The sequence below is a fragment of the Theropithecus gelada genome, chromosome 13, assembly GCF_003255815.1.
Source record: "Theropithecus gelada isolate Dixy chromosome 13, Tgel_1.0, whole genome shotgun sequence".
Taxonomy (NCBI): domain Eukaryota; kingdom Metazoa; phylum Chordata; class Mammalia; order Primates; family Cercopithecidae; genus Theropithecus; species Theropithecus gelada.
Genome location: NC_037681.1, coordinates 85,992,011 through 86,012,959, shown reverse-complemented (window position 1 = coordinate 86,012,959; position 20,949 = coordinate 85,992,011). Strand labels below are relative to the sequence as shown.

Genomic DNA, 20,949 nt, shown 5'->3' with positions numbered 1-20,949 from the left:
AATGAATTCTATCCAAAGAAAGAAAACAGCAAGTGAGAATGTAATGGCCTTGCCAAAAATCCAAATAAATTTCCCCCAAAAGTGATGAAGAATGAAAAGAAGCTAGAGTTGGTCTCTGGGGTAGAAAAAGGATTTTTGGCAAATGTACAGAAGAACTTATTGTGAAATTGAGGTTTTAGACTGGAAGAAATAAAATCATAAACAGAAGGCTACAAATGTGTAAAGGGTTATTGGAATTGAAATATTTTCCTACCTAGATATGTGATTTCATGGTGAATTTATGATCTGCAAGTAGATTATCCTATTTTATGCTAAATAAGATTCTTGACTTTATAAAATGTTAAAACTTGGTCATTCATTTTCAACTAATTTTAAAGGGTTGAAAACTTAATACCCTCTTAATGGGTTTGTAGTCTAGGTGCGATGACTCATGCCTGTAATCCCAGCACTTTGGGAGGCCAAGGTGGGTGAATCACCTGAGGTCAGGAGTTCCAGACCAGCCTGCCAACATGGTGAAACTCCATGTCTAGTAAAAATACCAAAAACTAACCAGGCATGGTGGCAGGTGCCTGTAATCCCAGCTACTTGGGAGGCTGAGTCAGGAGAATTGCTCGAACCCAGGAGGCAGAGGTTGCAGTGAGCTGAGGTCATGCCATTGTACTCCAGCCTGGGTAACAAGAGTAAAACTCCGAAAAAAAAAAAAAAAAAAAAAAACGGAAAACCAAAATAGGCATGTGTCTTTCCAAGCTAAAGATACTAAATTATAGAAATCAACTCATTTATCAATACTGACACCTAGAAACTAGAGAATATTATGCCTGTATAATCTTTTGATCACAAGTAATTTTTAATTACTAGGTATCTTTTTTAAAATGTACTTTTATATTGAGTTTAAGTGTTTTGTTTTTTCCCTAAAAGTTGAGAGGGATCCCTTTTTAAGGTTGCCTCCAGGCATAGATTTCTTTCTATAAATCCAAAAAAGTGCTGACTGGTGGTCACCTTGCATTGTGAAACGTGTTCTGCAACTACTAGACCATTGTCATGCCCCATTCTTCTTGTTGTCGTTTTAGTGACAGCTATATTGTGCGTGTCAAGGCTGTGGTTATGACCAGAGATGACTCCAGCGGGGGATGGTTCCCACAGGAAGGAGGCGGGATCAGTCGTGTCGGGGTCTGTAAGGTCATGCACCCTGAAGGCAATGGACGAAGCGGCTTTCTCATCCATGGTGAACGACAGAAAGACAAACTGGTAATGGCAGACATACATCACGTGGGTTAAATTAGTGACAACTGCCTTATTTACGTTAAATCATAGTACTCTTTCCTTAACGTATTTTTTTCTTTCTTTCTCTGACTTCAAACTCTTGCAAAAGCTTCAAAAGTTAGAACCCCGGAGCTGGTGCCAAATTGCAAAATGTGACTGTCCTTTCCAGCAAAGTCTCTTTTGACCACACGCTTTATCTGAGATGCTTAGAAGTATATTTGGCTGTTTTATTTGCATCTTTGATTAAGATGTCTAACATTGTAAAAAGGTATTCAAAACAAAAGTGTACTTTTTTATTATTATGAATCACATTGTACTGAGCTGTGAAGTCAGTGTTTTAAAAATGTAGAGTTTATTCATGGAGCATGCCATTGAGGTTTGGATGGTGGCAGGTAAAATACAAAGGCAAGATACCATCTGACATTAGGCTATTTATAAATAAATGTTTATCTAGCTTTTATTTCATGCCCTAATGAATAAAACATGCATGGAAAAAGAAAGTAACAAAAAGTAGTGGTATCATACTTTGGTTTGTTTTTGTTTTTGTTTTTTGTTTTTTGTTTTGAGACGGAGTCTCGCTCTGTCACCCAGGCTGGAGTGCAGTGGCGCGATGTCGGCTCACTGCAAGCTCCGCCTCCCAGGTTCAAGCAATTGTTCTGCTGAGTAACGGGACTACAGGTGTGTGCCACCACACCCAGCTAGTTTTTGTATCTTTAGTAGAGACAGGGTTTCACCATATTGACCAGGTTGGTCTCGAACTCCTGACCTGAGGTGATCCACCCACCTCGGCCTCCCAAAGTGCTGGGATTACGGGCATGAGCCACCGCGCCCAGCCCATACTTCTATAAATTATTATCCATGCTTATAGATAAATACTTTGGAGAGTAATCATCGTCTCCCAAGGGTGGGGGATTGATACTTCATAATATACAGTCTTGTGGAGGAACTCAAATGTTCAGTTCTATGTTATGAAGGAATCTATGATAGGAAGGAAAATTGAACGTCCAAAATCTGTTTTAAATTAATGGCCCTAAACATGGAAGAACACTACTTCTATCTGTATTTGATCATGGAGTGTATACTCAGAAGCCAACAGATGATTCAGAATGTGCAGGATTGTGCAGGATCCCACAGAGAAAATGCAAAGACACCACAAGAATATGTCAGTGTTGCATTTGAGACCCTTTACAGCAGCATCTGTTGGGTTTTATGTGTTAAGTGTACAAATTTAATCTTTTGCAAGCACTTCTTATAGTTTAAAAAATTTACAAAATAGATAAGACAGAACAATTTGTAAATGTTACATGTGGGTTAACAGAAATGTTATTTTCACATTTGATTTCATTTCTGAAAATTTGAAGGGAGAAGACAGCTAATTTTAAAAAGTGTTTGTTCAGGAAATACCGTATATAATAGTCGAATAATGAAAACATTCTTATTTATAACATTTTTGCAATAAAAAGCAATGTAACTACATTACCAATAAAAAGTAAAATGACTACCATTTATCTAGCATTTACCATGTACTAAGTACAATCCAGCCCTTCGGTTAGATCTGTCATTGTATCCTTACAGCAGCCTGTATAATTGTAATTGAAGAAATTATGATTCAGAAAGATTCCTTGTTCTTAGTGGCCTGTTTTGGGGGCCTGGAACCAGTATTTGATTCTCTTGTCACTCTGACCCCAAAACTGAACAACCACCCTTAGCCCTTTGATGTAATTTTCCCATTTTGTACTTTTTTAAATAAAAGACAGGATCTCACTTTGTTGCCCAGGCTGGCCTCCAACTCCTGAGCTTCAAATGGTCCTCCCACCTCATCCTCTGGAGTAGCTGGGGCTACAGACACATGCCACTGTGCCCAGCCATATTTTTAAACAGTCGTGTATCTCATTTATTTTGCCTTAAACATTCTCTTTCAAGACTATCATGAAACAGCATTGCCCTAACATTCTCATATGAAATTTTCCATGTTGCTGATATCAGTTCGATGTTTCATTATTTGACCACCTCCTTAGTGTCAGATATTAAGGTTCTTCCCCTCACCTCAGTGTTAGGAATACACCTGTGTGAATTTTCCACGTTTATTATATTTTTGGAATAATTTAGGAGGTCATGTTTGTATGACTTTTGATACATGTGCAAGGAGCTGCCACCGGTATTAGAATTTCCTTTAACACATTGAGGGATATAAAATATACATATATATAATATATGTATAATACTTATTGCTTACTAATGAGATAAAATGTTTTTCTGTTTGTTAAACAGTTGTAACTGTGAATTAATTATCTGTTGATGTCCTTTGTATATTTACTTATCGGGGCCTTATTTTTCTCCTTGATGTGTATGCCCTCTTGCATAATAAAGATATGAATCTCCATCTGTCATATTTGCTGCAAGTATATTTTTATAATCTGTTGCTTGCCCTTTAGTTCTTATTTTTATATAGAGAGAAATTTTTTCCACGTCTTTGGTCTTTCTGTTTTTAGGGTTATTCTGTGTTTTACCAGATTATCTTGTCTGAAGGGTTATGTTTTTAGAGCTACTTTTTCCTGGTATTTCTATGGTTTGTCGTAGAATACTTCAACCTAAAGTGGTCCTTTAGCTTGTCTAATCTAGTCACTTTGAAGACATCACTAGTGCATAGTAAACTTTCACCATTTGTTCCAGGTCCTTTAAGTAAATAACCTCAGTTAAATTCCTACAACATTTTGAAGGAGGAAGATACTACTATTTCCACATTGTAGTGGGGAAACTCAATGCTCTAAGAAGTGAGCCACGTCCTCGGCATGGGACGGGCAGTGTCACCAGCAGAGCCAGCGTTTGAGCTCATTTCTTTGCAAAATCAAGCCTGTCCCTTCACACTAACTCAGCATACTATTAGGGCAGTCCAGTCCTCTGTCCACCCCCACTGAGTCGTGGACCAGCTTATGTTGTTTGTTGCTAGTGTACACATAGATTGTGCTATCCTAAAAGTGTGCCTCATCCCCTCCCCCATCATGTTTCTCCATCTCCCCACCCCCTTTTCCTGTCCACTTTACATTCCTTGACTCCACACTTGTGGGCTTTTATATTCACTGGTACCTAAATCACACACCCATATGTCCTGTTGTACTTCTCTATCTTTGCATCCCTTACCTTGCCTGTTTCACACTCTGGGAAATTCTGGATTCCTGTACTGAGTGGTACTTAACCCTCCCCTCGTCCATACCCAGCATATCCATGCCCGTGCTTGCGCATGCACACACACACACACACACACACACACACACGAGCACACGTACACAGTCTCCCTCCCTCTCTCTCCCCCAACCCTCCACCCTCCCTCTCTCCCTCTCCTTCTCTCCTTAGAGATATGATAACTCTTCCTTTGGCCTCTCAAGCTTCTCTAATGCAACGCTAGTGCCCACTGGAGACTATGCACCCACATGGGAGCTCTGCAAATGTGGTGAGTTATTGAGGAACCCCCCTCTAAAAGGTGGAATGGCAAAGAAAAGATGAAGATTATTTTTAGGATATATTGGATGGATGGTATCAGAGTTCCCAGTATTCCAACTAGGGCATGAAGTGCTCTTTCTGGTAGAAACAGTGTTGTCAGTTTTTACAATGTAGTGCAGGTGTAGAATTCAGCACATCGTGGGAGTTTGTTTCGTTACATATTGAGGGCTGTGAACTTAACTACCATTGTTTCTATGGGAAAAGTCTCTGTTCCAGACACCCATTCACAAGTAGTTATTCAGATCATTTTTTAGTAAGCTGGGGACGGTCAAGCCTGATAAATTATATGTAAATTAAAATTTTCTAAGTTGAATCTCATTTTAGATGGATTAAAGAAGTTTACTCCTTAAACAAATCTTGCAAGAAACCTCTTTATGGAGACTAATCCCAAAATCTAAGAGGTTGATCATTCCAGGCGTTGCCCATGTGTAGGTCAGTGAGCATTCTCACATAACATTTGGTGGGAATTTGAGCTGGCAAAGCTCTTTGAAAAGCAATTTGGCAGGATTTTAATTTTAAATGTGCATATCTTTTTACCTAGCAGTTCACCTCTAGAACACTATCCTTTAGAAAAAGACTTAAACACACAGAGATTTATGGACAGCAACAGTTCTTAAACTTTTTTGGTCTCAGGATCCCTTTACACTCCAAAATTTTATTCAGGACCTCAAAGAGCTTTTGGTTTGGTGAGTTACAGCTATTTATAACTTACCATATTAGAAATTAAAATGAAAAACATTTAAAACTTTTAATTAAACAGTATTGTTACTATAAATGACATTTTTATGGCAAATAACTGTATAACTTTTCCAGAACAAAAGTAATTATGAGAAAAGTGGCATTGCTTTATGTTTTTAAAGATCTCATTAATATCTGGCTTACCAGAAAATAGCTGGATTCTGGTATCTGCTCCTGCTTTTAATCTGTAATACATTATTTTGGTTGAAATATATAAAGAAAATTCAGCTACTCACAGAGAAGGGGAGTTGGTAAGGGGAGAAATATTTTAATAGCCTTTTCAGACAATTGTAGATATTCTTCTTTGATACTACACTAAAACTCAACCACGTGGAATCTGAAACCTATCAATGAACCTTTCATACTCTGTTACATTACAACCCACTGGTTTATCTTTCACTTTCAATAGATCTTTTCCTCATCCCTGATTTTGTAACATGCACTGGTCACCTGAAAAATAATGCTCCACTGAGTAAAGCAGATGTTCCAAATGTTGATACATTTTATTCGGTAATATAAAAAAACTACATTTCTTAATATCGCCACTGACTCATTAATATAAAAAAAAAAACTACATTTCTTAATATTGCCACTGACTCATTAGAAGAGGCTTTAAGTACCAGGAAGCTGTCTAGAATTCTGATTTATACTTGAAATATAGATCAGGATGTAAATTGCAGCATTGTCTTCAAGGTGACCAATTCTCGTTGACATAAATGCCCGTGAGTATGGAGAATGGTTGAATAAATCTAATACATCCATATAGACTAATTAAACAATTCTTTTTACCTTCCTGTATCTCTATGACATATTTTTAAGGAAAATAAAAAGCAAGTTAAAAACAACTTATAGGTGTGGCTACATTTAAACACAGTTACCCTTAACGCAGAAACTTACCTGTGTATATGTAAAAAGCCACAAAACGGAAACTGGGATTATGCCCGCTCTACTGACAGTGGGGAACTGGACAGAGAGAGATGTTGACAGGGAGGGGAGAGATGAGTAGGAATGGAGTTCTCATGGCTTCAGCTAATACTTAAATCTCTCACAACATGTATTTCTTGTGTAGTTTTTAAGTCTCCAACAAGAACATAATCACGTTTTTTCTCCTTATGCATCTTATTTAAACGGGTATTTTTTAAAGCCTTTCTCAAGTTTTAAGTTAGCGTCTAATTGTATGTGTGCCAAAACTTCACCAGAGTTTATATCTGTTGGGAAGATTAAAGCATCTAAACCTTTTCATTTTTGTCTTTAAACTTAGATACATATGATAACTATTTTGCTTTAGAGGACATAAAGAGATGGTATCTGATTTCCCCCTTCACTTAATTTAAGTGGCTGAACTATTTTACTTAACTTTTTTTTTTTTTTTTTTTTAAGACAGAGTCTCGCTTTGTCACCCAGGCTGGAGTGCAGTGGCGCAATCTCGGCTTACTGCAAGCTCTGCCTCCCGGGTTCATGCCATTCTCCTGCCTCAGCCTCCCGAGTAGCTGGGACTACAGGCGCCCACCACCACGCCCAGCTAATTTTTTGTATTTTTAGTAGTGATGGAGTTTCACCATGTTAGCCAGGACGGTCTCTATCTCCTGACCTCATGATCTGCCTGCCTCGGCCTCCCAAAGTGCTGGTATTACAGGCGTGAGCCACTGCGCCCGGTCATTTTACCTAAACTTTTCTAAGAAAATGTACCTTTGGAATAATTTCAGAGTTAGAAAATGTCAACCAAAGACTAATTTTTGTCACCCCGAAAATACGGAGAAACTAGGAGTCTTTGTTTTCATAATACAAAAAGTTTATTTTGAGACTTTGAATTGAGACTATTAAATTCTAAAATAGATAACATTTGTTAGTTAAATTCTTGATTATTTGGATTTCCCCAATGTGGAATGGGGCTGGGCTGACATTTAATCATTGTGCTATTCTTAGGGGGAAATGGCTATAATAAGCAATTTAATCATAAATAGAATTATGGGAGGGGACTGTTGTCCGATCTCAATACAATGTATAAAGTTAACTGCTTGGGACTAATATTTGATATACCAATTTGAATATTATTCTCATTTTTTTATTAAGTTAGGGAATATTCATTAGGCAACCCTTAATTTATTTTTCATTTGTTCTTTCCTTTTGTTGAGACAGAGTCTCACTCTGTCACCTGGGCTGGAGTGCAGTGGCACAACACCTTCTCAGCTCACTGCAGCCTCAACCTCCCAGACTCAAGCAATCCTCCCACCTCAGTCTCCTGAGTAGCTAGGACTACAGACGTGCGCCACCACACCCAGCTAATTTTTGTATTTTAGGTAGAGACAGGGTCCTGCCATTTTGCCCAGACTGGTTTCAAACTCCTGGGCTCAAGTGATCCTCTTGCCTCAGCCCCCAAAAGTGCTGGGATTACAGGCATGAGCCACTCTACTGGCCTCCTTCTTTTTCCTTTGATCTATTCTTAGAATTTTTACTTATTTAAAGGTATTCTCTAATTTACGTGTATACTAATTTAGGCAGGTCTTTACTCTTGTCCTTCATTTAGTCTAAATTAATAAGATCACATTGTGGTAAACACAGATCTTTGCCAGAACAAGATTGGGCTATTAAAACTTAGCAAAATCGTTACGGTGTTTGTAATGAAGCCATAGGAAAAAACATTTTAAGGAGTTTGAGTTTTTTCATGAATAAAGAACGAAGTTTACATTCAAATTATTGCAATATTATCTATAATATTAAATAAACTCTAGTATCTCTATCAACTGTGTTACACACGGAGTTATTTTATAATCTTGACTTTTTGTAGGCTAGTTAGGGGAACAAGACTAATATACATGAAACTGTTAGAAAATAGTTTGAAATCAGGTACTAAATTGTGAAGATGACAAGGAGAACTGGAGTACGTGTAAGAGTAAAACTTGACAGGGAAGATATACTGGACAATGAGTGTGAATTAGGGTTCTCATTTATTCAGTGTTTTCAGAGCATGTTCCTGTTCTCATTGATAACATTGGTGTTCTTTCCATCTTAGAGATAAAAAGATCAGTCTACTCATTATAACTCAGTAAAAGCCAGTTCTGAGACTAAATTGCTAGAAACTTGAAGATTGTTCTATTAATCCAAACATAAAGTTAATAGAGATGCAGATCAGTGTGGCAGCAACTGAAATGGGGTTGATATAAAAGCTGTTGAAGGAAAAATGAAATGGACCTGGTGATTAATAATACAGGGGATAGGCAGAGGAGGCAAAGATAACCACAGAGATGTTGAGCCAGAGAAAAAGAGTAGAGAAGGATTGGCATTGCCAGAAGTTGGAAGAGGAGAAATTTTAGAGTAAAGTTGATTTTTCAACTTTTGGAATTTGGAGCCTTAGGGGAGGGAAGCTAGATGGCCATCAATACAAAGACCGCAACATGAAAACAGTAATCTGAAATACAGCAAAGACCCAAGACCTGGGCATCAGCTTAGTGCCCTGTAGCCAGGGGCCAGGAGGAAGAGGAATGACTGTGATGAAGAGAGAGTGGTGAAGTGGTACAGCCAGGACAGTGGGAAGCAGCGAAGATCAGATGGTCAGCAGCCAAGCAAAGCCTTCTTTCCAATTGGAGAGACTCACAGATATGTGAAGGCAGGGGTTGGAGGGATTTTGGTAGTTGCCACCAGTGATGGTTCCTAATTAGAATTCTGTAACCAGACATCATCATGGCTGTTCCACTAGTAACCAGCCTGTGTGTTTCCATCCTTCAGGTGGTATTGGAATGCTATGTAAGAAAGGACTTGGTCTACACCAAAGCCAATCCAACGTTTCATCATTGGAAGGTCGATAATAGGAAGTTTGGACTTACTTTCCAAAGCCCTGCTGATGCCCGAGCCTTTGACAGGGGAGTAAGGAAAGCAATCGAAGACCTTATAGAAGGTATTGAACTTGTCACTGCATTCTTAGTGGGACTATGGAAATGTTCCAAATTCTTTTTAATTCCAATAGTCTGCCATCATATATTTGTGGTTTATTTGTGGGAGGGTTTGGGGCCAGGTCAGTAGATGCCAAAACTTTTGGAATATCCAAGGAGAGTAATTAAAGTGACAATGCAGGCAAAAGGAGATGGGTTTCAGAGTAAGGAGTAATCCCAATTGATCTTTGGACTCTGCTGTGAAAACACAAACAGGCAGGTTCTGGATTTCCATGTGCATGTATTTTTGACTGCTTTCACCTTGTCCTGACTATTGAAACGGCTTTGGTCTGGTCTGTCTTGGCTCAGAAGTAGAGTATGGATTCTGGCGGGCCCAGACGGCTTCTGGCCTACCCACTGTCCTCCTGTAATCAGAGGCCCAGGGTGTACGGCTGCCACTGAAAAGGAAAGGGATCTGTGACCTCTGGAGCCCTGGTTCGGTTTAGGCCTTGGTCTATGGGTAAGTGAGTAGTAGGCATTGTGTTATATCTGATCATGGCCTGGAGGGCCCTTGGGCAGTCAGTTCTCATAGTGGACTTGGCGAGAGTCCACAGATGCAAACACAAAAATTCTCTACTGCAGCACATCCAGATATCAAATCAGAGCATTAAAGAAGCCATAGACAGGGCCCTGTGAAGAAAGAAATATCAAGCAAGGCATATTAATGCCAAATTCAGATCTTGGGGAAATTAATCATCAAAGAATGTGTGTTTCATTTGCTTAAGAAATAAAAGTGTTCTGAAGTCATTTTCTTCATTGTGGATTTGGGGGAAGAGAAAAAAAGCCAGTCTTAAAAGACAAATTACCTAACATTATAATCAGTAGTAAGACAAGTCTAGCTAGAACATGAACCCATAAACAACTATGAGATAGCCAAAAAGAGATGATAAAAACCAGTGTTCAAATTATAGGTCTGACATAAGTGGCAAATATTTAAAATGTTATTAAACATAGCTTTTTCATGTTTAGAGAAAAAACAGCTCCTATATTATTGATAGGCGTTCACATTGTGTCCATGTACTTAATTGCACCACATTTCATTCTCCTACTTGTAATTTTTTTCTCTATATACATTCCATCTAGCTTTTTTTCCAACCAGTTTTCCTTGAATATTGGTTTAATGGAGTAATTCGGAGTAGAGAGAACTCCTGAAAGACCAATAGGAGTTGCACAGAGCATATTATGGAACTGTTGTTTTTTCTCCTGCAGTCTCTTATTGGAAATTTCAGTATTTCTCATCATTTCTGAGCAGTTCTTTTAATTTCAATTTCATGTAATAGCAAAATACTTTCTTTTTCTTTTTTCTTTTTTTTTTTGAGACGGAGTCTCACTCTGTTGCCCAGAATGGAGTGCAGTGGTGCGATCTCGGCTCATTGCAACCTCCGTCTCCCAGGTTCAAGCGATTCTCATGCCTCAGCCTCCCCAGTAGCTAAGATTACAGGCGTCCGCCACCACACCCAGCTAATTTTTGTGTTTTTAGTAGAGACAGGGTTTCACTATGTTGGCCAGGCTGGTATCGAACTCCTGACCTCGTGATCTGCCCGCCTCAGCCTCCCAAAGTGCTGGGATTACAGGCATGAGCCACTGTGCCCAGCCAACAAAGTATTTTCTAAATGCATATTTTAAAAGATCTAACCAAGAAAAGGAAAAGAGAGAGAATAAATTTCCCTTTTGGTATATCTGTCACTGATGCGATTTTAAATACGTTCTTCTTTTGGCCAATTAAGTTGATCCATGCATTATTGTCTGCTATTCAGGGTGGTGGGGGGAAGTAGGGCAGTTGTACCTGATTCGCATACCAGAATGAAGAAAAAGGTGAACAAGTAAATACATTGAACTTTAAAGTCCACTTGGTTCCATGATGGAATAAGGAGGGTTTTCTAGCAAGAGCTGTAATTTTGACTTGGAAAAACAAAGCAAACTCACTGATGCCTTGGTATTGCAAGAGAAAACCCCCTTGCACAGGTGTCCCCTTAGAAGGGAGCCCACAATTTGGGATTTAGAAATAGAATATCTCAATTCAGAACTGGACACAACCATACAAGCTATTGAGCTAAAATGCCTTCATTGGTAGATGAAAAGACCAGAGGCGCTAAGTACAGTTTACACAGTGAGATTGTGGCAGGTCTCACTTAGAGGTTCCCCGTCCAGTGCTTTTCCCACTACACAGCTGGGGCCTCAGGGTCACTACAGAGGCTGGGCTCGATGCATGTCCCTCAGAGGAGCGGGCAGCCTCTCCCCTCCTCCACAGTGCCTCTCTGTGTGCTTATTCTGTAGCAGCCAGTGCAGAAGTTTGAGAGATTAATTGGGAACAACAGCAGGCAAAGTTAATTTAGGGAGCATCCTGGTAAAAATCAATTAAAGAAAAGTAAATTAAAAGCACTCAATTCCCAGGTAACTTATTTCTGCTGGTAATTCACATGCAAAAAGAATGGAATGTGGTTTTGTTAAAATATCCTTTTTTAAAGGGTTGGATTTGATGTATCCTCTTGGGAAACACTTTTTATGTCATTTTTGTCTTTTTAGGTTCAACAACATCATCTTCCACCATCCATAATGAAGCTGAGCTTGGAGATGATGACGTTTTTACAGTAAGTTTCCTTTGTCCTTTGCTTTCCAGATTAGTTGTTGAATAATCAGAGAAAGGTTTTGTTTAAGGGCATGAAGCACACTTTGCAATGTGGCGCTTGCTGTTGCTGTTTGGACGGCATCAGAGCGATCTCTGTCTTACTACAGTTTTTCTTGGGCTGGGTCTGTCCCTGTTGCTTACGCTGCAGTGGTGTCATCTGCCACACAGCACAGCATTGTCAGCTCTCTCAGGTCTGTCCAAGGTTCTTAAAGTCTTTGCTCAGATTTAGGATGACTGGCTGCCCTGGTTTGCCCAAGTCTGTCCTGGTTTTAGCACAGAATGTCCCTAGTCCTGGGGTACACCTCAATCCCAGGCAAACAAGAACAATTGCTCGCCCTATTTGGAGTCTTCTGTGAACAGGCTTCCCTCCCTGGCATCAAGGGGGAAAGCCAGCACTATCTTTCCTGATGAGTAATTAAACATCTGATAAGAAAGGCCTGAAGGCTGACTTAAGGTTAGGCGCAAATGTGCTAACGCAGGAAAGGGCTTAGCTGTTTTGACACAGCTTGAGTTAATGGGATGTAACTGGAAGCAGAATGATTTCTCAGCTTGCTGCTTCAATTAAATCCTGTGCTTCTAGAAGTTAATTAACAAATAGTTCATTGCCTGCCTGCTGTGTGCTTAGAGCAGCAAGTTACGCTGGACAGCATTTTCTTTCTTTCCTGTTTATTTATTTATTTTCAAAAATGGGGTTTCGCTGTGCTGCCTAGACTGGTCTTGAATTCTTGGGCTCAAGCCATCCTCCAACTTCAGCCTCCCAAAGTGCTGGGATTACAGGTTTATGGGCTTGAGCCACCACACCCAGCCTGGACAGCATTTTCAAATTCTGGGCCTTCACCTACAATAAGAAATGTATGTATGTTGTGACCCAGGACACATATGTCAATAGATACCTAAACCAAATCATATTTCATCCTCTGCATTCTGATTTTTTTCTGTTTCATTTTCTTCCATTTTTTATTATAAAACTTTTCAAGTACACAGAAAAATGTAAAGTGCAGTGAATGCCTGCATACCCTACACCTAACATTGAGCAGTTGTAACATTTGGGCACATTTGCTTGATCTGTGCAAGAGTGTGCTTATTTTATTTCTTTTGGGTGGAGTGCAGTGGCCGGATCTCAGCTCACTGCAAGCTCCGCCTCCTGGGTTTACGCCATTCTCCCGCCTCAGCCTCCCGAGTAGCTGGGATTACAGGCGCCTGTCACCTCGCCCGGCTAGTTTTTTGTATTTTTTAGTAGAGACGGGGTTTCACCGTGTTAGCCAGGATGGCCTCGATCTCCTGACCTCGTGATCCGCCCGTCTCGGCCTCCCAAAGTGCTGGGATTACAGGCTTGAGCCACCGCCCCCGGCCAAGAGTGTGCTTAAACCCACACAAATATTTTTGTTGTTGATCCATTTGAAAGTAAGTCACCTCTCACACTTTACCATGTATCCCCTGAAGTTCACAAAGGAATTTCAGGGCAGTGAAACTACTCTGTATGTCACTGTAGTGGCAGATGCATGTCATTATACATTTGTCCAAACCTGTAGCATGTATAACACCTGAATCCTAATGTAAACCATAGCCTTTGGGTGATAGTGATGTGTCAGTGTACTTCATCGATTGTCACAAATGTGCCACTGTGGTGGTGGTGTTGATAATGGGGGACTTTGCATGTGTGGGGACAGGGGAAATCTCTACTTTCCACTCAGTTTTGCTGTGAAACTAAAACTGCTCCCAAAAAAAAAGTCTAATAAAAATAATTTATAAAAGAAATAAGGCATTTTCCTGCATAAACATACCACCATTACTATCCCTTAGAAAATTAATAAGGATTTCATAGTGTTGTCTAATATCCACTTCATAGTTCCCCAGTTGCCCAGGAGTGTCTTTTGTAAGCTGGTTTTTATTTTATATTTTAATATATTGGATGCAACCCATTAAACTTTCTTCCATTGTACTCATGGTTTGCAACTGGTGATTTGAAAAACCATTGCTTTGGGAATACAAAGGTATGTAAGCCATGGCTCCAACCCTCAAAGAGATCACAAGATGTTTTCCAGAAATGAGACTGACCCATGAGAGGCTTACAGACTGTGAAAAGTAGTCTGGTTGAGAGATGAAGGAGGGGCATGGGATCAAAAAAGTCCTCGCTGGGGGTGAGGCTGGACTGAACCTCTCAGTTGCATTTGAATGGGGTTCAGGAAGGGGCTTCAAGACCTGGGAGCCATATGGGCAAAGGTGGAAGCAGGGGTGTGCATGGTGTGTAGCCTGAGCATTGACGACCCAATCTGACTTGAACTGAGTGTGCCGAGGGGGTTTCAGGAAATGAACTCAGTTGTCCTTCCTTGGATTGGCTGGTGTGGTGTGGCTCCAAACAGGCTTCCTATAGTGCTCCAAGCAGATCCTCTCAACAGTTGGCATGTTGCTTACATCTGTTCCTTTGTCACATTTTGAGAGACAAACAACAGCAGGCGGGTTAAAGGTGGCTTCCTGTGCTCCAGAGCAAGCCTGTCATTCGCAGCTGCTTCCCAGCTACCTGCCAGAAGTGATTTATAGAATCAGAAGAGGGTGAGAGGGAAAGGGATGATGGAAGCCAGAATCCCTCCTGGTTTTGTCCTTTAATCCACAGGGGATCCATGTGCTACTCTAGGCTAACACCAAATGCCTGGAAGAAAGTTTAGAAGCAGCCCTGCTGCTTCCAGGCACTTGCATACTCACTGGAGAAAGAGCACCGCTTAATTTCTTGTATTCTGTATAGACCGTGGTGTCTGATCAATTGCCTTCATTCCATTTGTTTACAAACAAGGACGTATTAACAATAGTACCTCCTTTCCCTAGAAAAGCCCAGTCATTAGGCCATTGACTCTTAGGAACACATTCCGTGGGAAAATGGGTCATTGGGACTTACAAACCAGGTCCCCCTTCCTTTATGAGCTCCCTGTCCTTAGATTTTCTGTCCTGAGGTAATAAAATGTCTGGAACCTAGGAGCCAGGAACACGAGCACTGCTTTAGCTCACGTGTAGTCGACAGCTTCCCAAAGTGTGGTTGTGTTCTAAAACTTACTGGTAAGACAGATATTTAGAACTTGGAACTCATTTATCATAGGGTATAAATGAGGATAAGACTCTCCTACAACGTATGATGGATCAGAATGATAACAATTTTCTGAGGGGACAGCATGTGTGTGGGAAAACCTTTAGTGTTGGAACATGAGGAACCAGGTGTGTAGCTTTTCTGTTTCTGCTGCTGGAGCCAGAGGTTTCCCTCTGTTTCAGGAGATTCCTGTGGCTGAGGAGGAAAACAGGATATTGATACACAAGAGCAAAGCACTCCTTAATATTCTACATTAACAAAGCCTGCAGGAAGAGGCATCCCCAGCCGCCCTGTGGAGTGGCTGTTTGGACTTGGATGCTCACAAAGTATGGCTGTCTCTGCTCACACTTCCCCAGCTCTCATGGTTATCCCTCAGACCAGCTTGTCCTGACCTCTCAGAATGCTAAAACTGTGTTGCACTCCTCGGAAGCAAATGCTCTGCTGCCTGTTGCCTGCACCGTTGCCTCTGCGGTCTTCCCGTGCCGCTCCTTTCCATCTCACTGACCCCAGCTTGGTGTGTGATCACATCTTTCCTGCTGGAGTCTCCTTCTGAGTTTTGGGCTCTTTATTCCCTTCATGTTTCCTTATATTTCTCCTTAACCAATTATGATTGTTCTTTCTTCTTTAAAATCCCATAGCACTTGGTATTGTATTCCTCTCCTGCCAGTTGAAAGCCTGCCCTTTCTGTTTTCTTTTCACAATTTATTTGCTGGACGAATGAATCTTCCCCTGATTAGATTATAGGCAAGTAATTCATCATGGTAGTCTCTACAATCCAGCAAAGCTTTGCTCTGTAGATGCTCAATAAATAGGTAAAATGAAATGGGCTGGATGAATGGATATAGTATATATAATAATCATAGGTTTTCATATTTTATTCATTTGCTTTATTGTTATCCTCAGGGACTATTTAAAGGTAGGTGATTTTGAGGGATTCTTAGGTTTGTGTTGTTTCTTTTAGCTGTGTCTCTGCTCAATCCACAGTTAGGGTCTGAGCCCACAGTGCCATCACTCATGATAAGCCTGCTAAGGCATCTTCTTGCCCTCCCATCAACTCTCTCCCTTACAGCAGGGTCCCTTCTCGGCCCCTCTGCTCTGTGGGGGACCTCAATTGTAGAGGTGAATCCAATTGAGCACAAACACCTAAGAGGCAAGGGTGTACCCGTGTACCCCGGCATTAAATATGGGTGCATCACGGCTTTCCCGCATCTGAACCATTTGGTACAAACTTACAAGTTGAATGATGCAAAGAATATAAAACAACAAGAACAAAAAATTTCAGCATTCCGTGTTGGGGAGTTTTTTGGCGTTGCCAAGAGTTAGCATACGGTTGTTGGTGCCTCTTCCAGACAGCTTTTCTTTTACTCCGGAGCTGGGGAGACTTGAGAGGCATGGAGCTGAAAGACCCTGAAGTCTGTTTCCCCTGTTGGGTGTCTTAACTGACACGTCTTGAGGAGGCCCAGGTAAACCTGAGCTATGAAAAGTTTAGCTCTGTGGATAAGCTGAGCTGGTTTGCTCTCCAGCTTAGGACCAGCTTCCTCCCAGGGCCCTGCAGTTGGGGACTGGGTGAGGGTTTGGAGCTGGGCAAGGAGGTAATTGGGGATGGAGCATGGGAGTAGAGAAAAACTGGCTGATTATGGAGAACTGGAGAGGTTTTAGGCTTTCTGGTCCTTTAATGAACAAATTTCTAAATTCCTGTGGGTAGGATTTGGTCCATTAAAACCTGGTAGTTTATTTACTGCTGCAGAATTCTAAAATTGTTTCTAAATTTTATTAGCATCTTCAGATGGACAAGGATAATTTCTAAGTGATCTTGGGAGAATATGGCTGCAGTATATTCGTACTCGGAGAGCAGGCTCATCTGGAGTCTGTGTCGAGCGTTGTTGCTTCAGCTGCCATTGTGCAGAGTGGCCGGACAATGGCCCTGAATCTGGGGGATTAGGGAAATAGTTGCTTTATAGGAAGATACTTGTGGGTGTATAAATTAGCCAAGTATTCATCTTCCATAATAAAAAGCCCTCAAATAGCATCTACATCTGAAAATCAGGAAGCAAAACCATGACATTTTGAAAACAGAGAGAAATACCAGAAGAAAGAGCCCCACAAGAATCAAAAATGAGTTTTTCTGGGGAGTGAGAAGCTGAGATGGGGAGGGCTGAAACAAGGGGTTACTGTTTGATTCATTAAACGGCATATATGCACTGCTTTGATTTTTTAAAAAGAAGAATGAGAGGGGGTTTTCGTGGAAGGGTTGCCAAGGGAGGAGTGACGAGAGACACCTGAGTTCCAGCCATCCTGATTTCTGCCATCTGAGGGTTCAGATAGATTCGAGGGACTCAGCAGAGGTGGTGGTCTGTGGCCCTGGGCGCTCCTGGGAGTGGCCGCCACTGTTTTCTCAGCCTCATGTTAGGAAGTAGGACATCTACCTGGTAAATAATGGCATATTAGAAGTAGGGTAAGTGACGAGAGTTAGCTGGAAGTGTTTGGCTTGTTGGGAGGCAAGGGTAGCAGTAGATGTACCAAGTGCTTAGAGTTATAGATCTTGGAATTGGAAAGGATTGTGTATTCATCTGCTCCAGCCTTCTTTCTAGCACTGAAGTAGGATTTGCCTCATTTTACAGACACAGTTGCAGAAGCAACTCAGAGTCAGATGGGTGACTTGCCTAAGATCTCACAGCTAGTTCATGGTGGAGGAGCAGCCAACACTATCTCCCAAGCTTTCCAGTTAATCGCTGCTGTTTTTATCTTCCTGGGTTAATAATTGTATAGTTTTTTGTTTGTTTTTTTTTATGACAGAGTCTTACCCCCATTGCCCAGACTGGAGTGCAGTAGGTTATGATTATGGCTCACTGCAGCTTCAACTTCCTGGGCTCAGGTGACTGTCCCACGTCAGCCTCCCAAGTAGCTGGGACTACAGGCACATGTCACCACACTCGACTAATTTTTCTGTAGTTTTAATAGAAACAGGGTTTTGTCATGTTGCCCAGGCTGGTCTTAAACTCCTGGGCTCAAGTGATCCACCCATCTCAGCCTCCCAAAGTACTGGAATTACAGGCGTGAGCCACAACGTCTGGCAGCTTTTCTTCTTTTTTCACTTTTTTTGTTATTTTATTAGATTCAGGGTGTATTTTAGATACATGTGCAGGTTTGTTACATGTAAGTATTGCATAATGGTGAGGTTTGCGCTTCTAGAGAACCTATTGCCCAAGTCCTCAAAATAACAATTAGAAGCATGACCATGGGAAACCTCTACCATATATAAGATTTTGATTTTTCTTTCCCCCTTCCAAGTTTCTACTGCCACTAAAGTATTTTGTTTCTGGATTTGGGCAGCCCATCGCAACCAGGATTCCTAATTAAGCCCTGGCACCGTCAGACATCCATCGTATATAATTAATTGACTTCTATGCACTTAGAATGGTACCAACTGCATACCATCCTTTGCAGAATTGAGAAGACTCATTCAACAGCATTTTGTGTGGCACTTAATGCTTTCCCAGAAGCCAGTCGAAAGGGGCCGGTATTTGGGTTATGTTTTTGTTGTGGTGGTGGTGGTGGTGATGGTGTTTTGTTTTGGTTTTTTTTTTTGTTTTTTTGAGACAGTTTCGCTCTTGTCACCCAGGTTGGAGTGAAGTGGCACGATCTTGGTCACTGCAACCTCCACCTCCTAGGTTCAAGTGATTCTGCTGCCTCTGCCTTCTGAGTAGCTGGAATTACAGGCGCCCACCACCATGCCCAGCTAATTTTTTATTTTTAGTGGAGATGGGGTTTCACCATGTTGACCAGGCTGGTCCTAAACTCCTGACCTCAGGCGATCCACCTGCCTGGACCTCCCAAAGTGCTGGGATTACAGGCATGAGCCACTACACCTGGCCAGGTTATGTTTTGGTTTTTCATTATACCTTATTTCTTCAGGTAGGCAGTATTCCTCCTCATAGGAAAAAATGCCCTGTCCTTTGTAGCAGCATCACCTTCTAGCCATGTCTTGCCCTAGCTGGAAAGCTTGGCCCTTCCTCAAGCCCTATGCTTGAACCCTTGACATCCTGTTTATTACAAGCTGCATTTTCTGACTGTCTGGCTATTTAGAGCAGTTGTGTCTAATGACATCCCAGCCCCCTCCCATCCACCTCAGGTGTTGTCTACAGCATGGATAGAGCACATAGTTAAAACCAAAGTACTGAGACAATGTTGGTTTTGCCCCAGATGGGCTTTTGGGTATTTGCAAGTTGAGTTTCTTTTCATTCTTAAGTGGAAAAATGAATTTGTTGAATTTTGTACTTATCAAGGTTTCATTTACAGAAGCAAAAGGGCACAGAATACAACATCTTCCTTTTCTTGAAGATTTTTTTTCTACCTACTCGATCCCCAACAAACATTAAAGCTGAGGGCAGATCTACCAGTTTTGTAATGAATGGGGTTCATCAACTGGCTTCCTAAGGAGTGTTTTCTTAAAGGTGAGGTGGCGTGTGATCCCTGTGTTTGGAGTCTGAAGAGAGGCCTACATTCTAAACTGGATTCTGCTTTTAGTTAGCTGTGCTTTGGACTCAAAGCCTTCTTGGGATGGACATATTTCCTTTGAGTCTCCATTCACTGGCCCAAGGGGAGGGGAAGGAAAGGGACAGTGATGTGGAACCATTACTGTCCCTGGCACTTCGCACTGCACTCCTGCATACGTGACTGCATTTGGTCCTCACAGCTACCCTGTGAGTACAGATCGACACTTCCATTTTTGCAGATAAAGCTACCAGAGCTCAGCAAGATGAAGTGACTTATCCTCAGTTCCACACTGTGCTGTCCCAGAACAGGAGCCCGTAAACTGCTTGCTGCCTTTCAGAGAAGCTTAAGAAAAGGAAATAGCTATCCAACTAAGTTTCAGTACGTTTTACATTGTCAGTATACCAGATTCCTTTTATTGCAGAAAAGCTGCCTAAATGATGTGCATTTAAACTGGTACATTGGCTTAAGACCTCAGTCATCTCTTTGCTGGAGGTCTGAGGTTCCCCTGTCCCTGCTTGAAAGCCTCAGTCTCGTTTTAGAAGATCAGTTGATCAAAAATATTTTCTGGTGTCCTTACCTTTAGAAGTAAGGGATTGGGGCAGAGGAGGGAAGGGGTGACAAGTAAAAGAGAAAATAGTTTGAAAATATAAATTACTTCTACAGAGTTTAGTGAACCTGATCTATGGTGGTTGATTAAGAAAAGCAAAAATGTTTCGGGAGGGCAGCCCTCCGACCCCAGGGAGCAGTGCATCCCATAACTACGGCTGATTGAGACCCATCACTGCATGGGGTGTCAGAAGAAGGTCTCAGAAGATGGGTGGGGACTCCTTTATCTTCTAAATGACAATAACTCTCAAGCTCACATTACGCTGTAAGAGGAGGATCTTTTTATCAACATGTAATACCTATAGTGGCTACATTAATTAAATGTCTAAGGATCTAAATAAAAGCTTTGGAATGCTCTCAGTTTCAGGAAGCCCAAAGGCATTTTGCAAGCCCTACCACTTGTGTCTTGCTTCATTTACATATATATCATCTCATCTTTTTAAGCTGTGGACAGTGAGACACTTTTATTTCCATTTTACTAATTCATACAGAGTATATATTCAGGGTTACCTGAAACCCAGCCTTCCTGCTCCCAGCCCCTCAGTCCCTCCAGTGAAGCTAAACTATGGGTTTTTTAGAGTCCTTTTCTTTCATATCAACGTATCATCTAACTTTAAAATTTAGAGGCCGAGCATGGTGGCTCACAACTGTAATCCCAGCACTTTGGGAGGCCGGGCGAGGTAGGAGGATCGCTTGAGGCCAGGAGT

At 41.3% G+C, this 20,949-nt stretch overlaps 1 protein-coding gene across 3 annotated transcripts in view; it reads left to right on the top strand.

Moving 5' to 3' along the window:
• Positions 1-20,949, top strand: part of SPRED2 (sprouty related EVH1 domain containing 2) — a 125,717-nt gene that overhangs the window by 88,725 nt on the left and 16,043 nt on the right. For all 3 annotated transcript variants that reach the window (XM_025354150.1, XM_025354149.1, XM_025354151.1), the window contains 3 exons: positions 1,071-1,248; positions 9,229-9,397; positions 11,958-12,022. In XM_025354150.1, the coding sequence (XP_025209935.1) occupies positions 1,071-1,248; positions 9,229-9,397; positions 11,958-12,022 (412 nt within the window). The remainder of the gene's footprint in view (positions 1-1,070; positions 1,249-9,228; positions 9,398-11,957; positions 12,023-20,949) is intronic.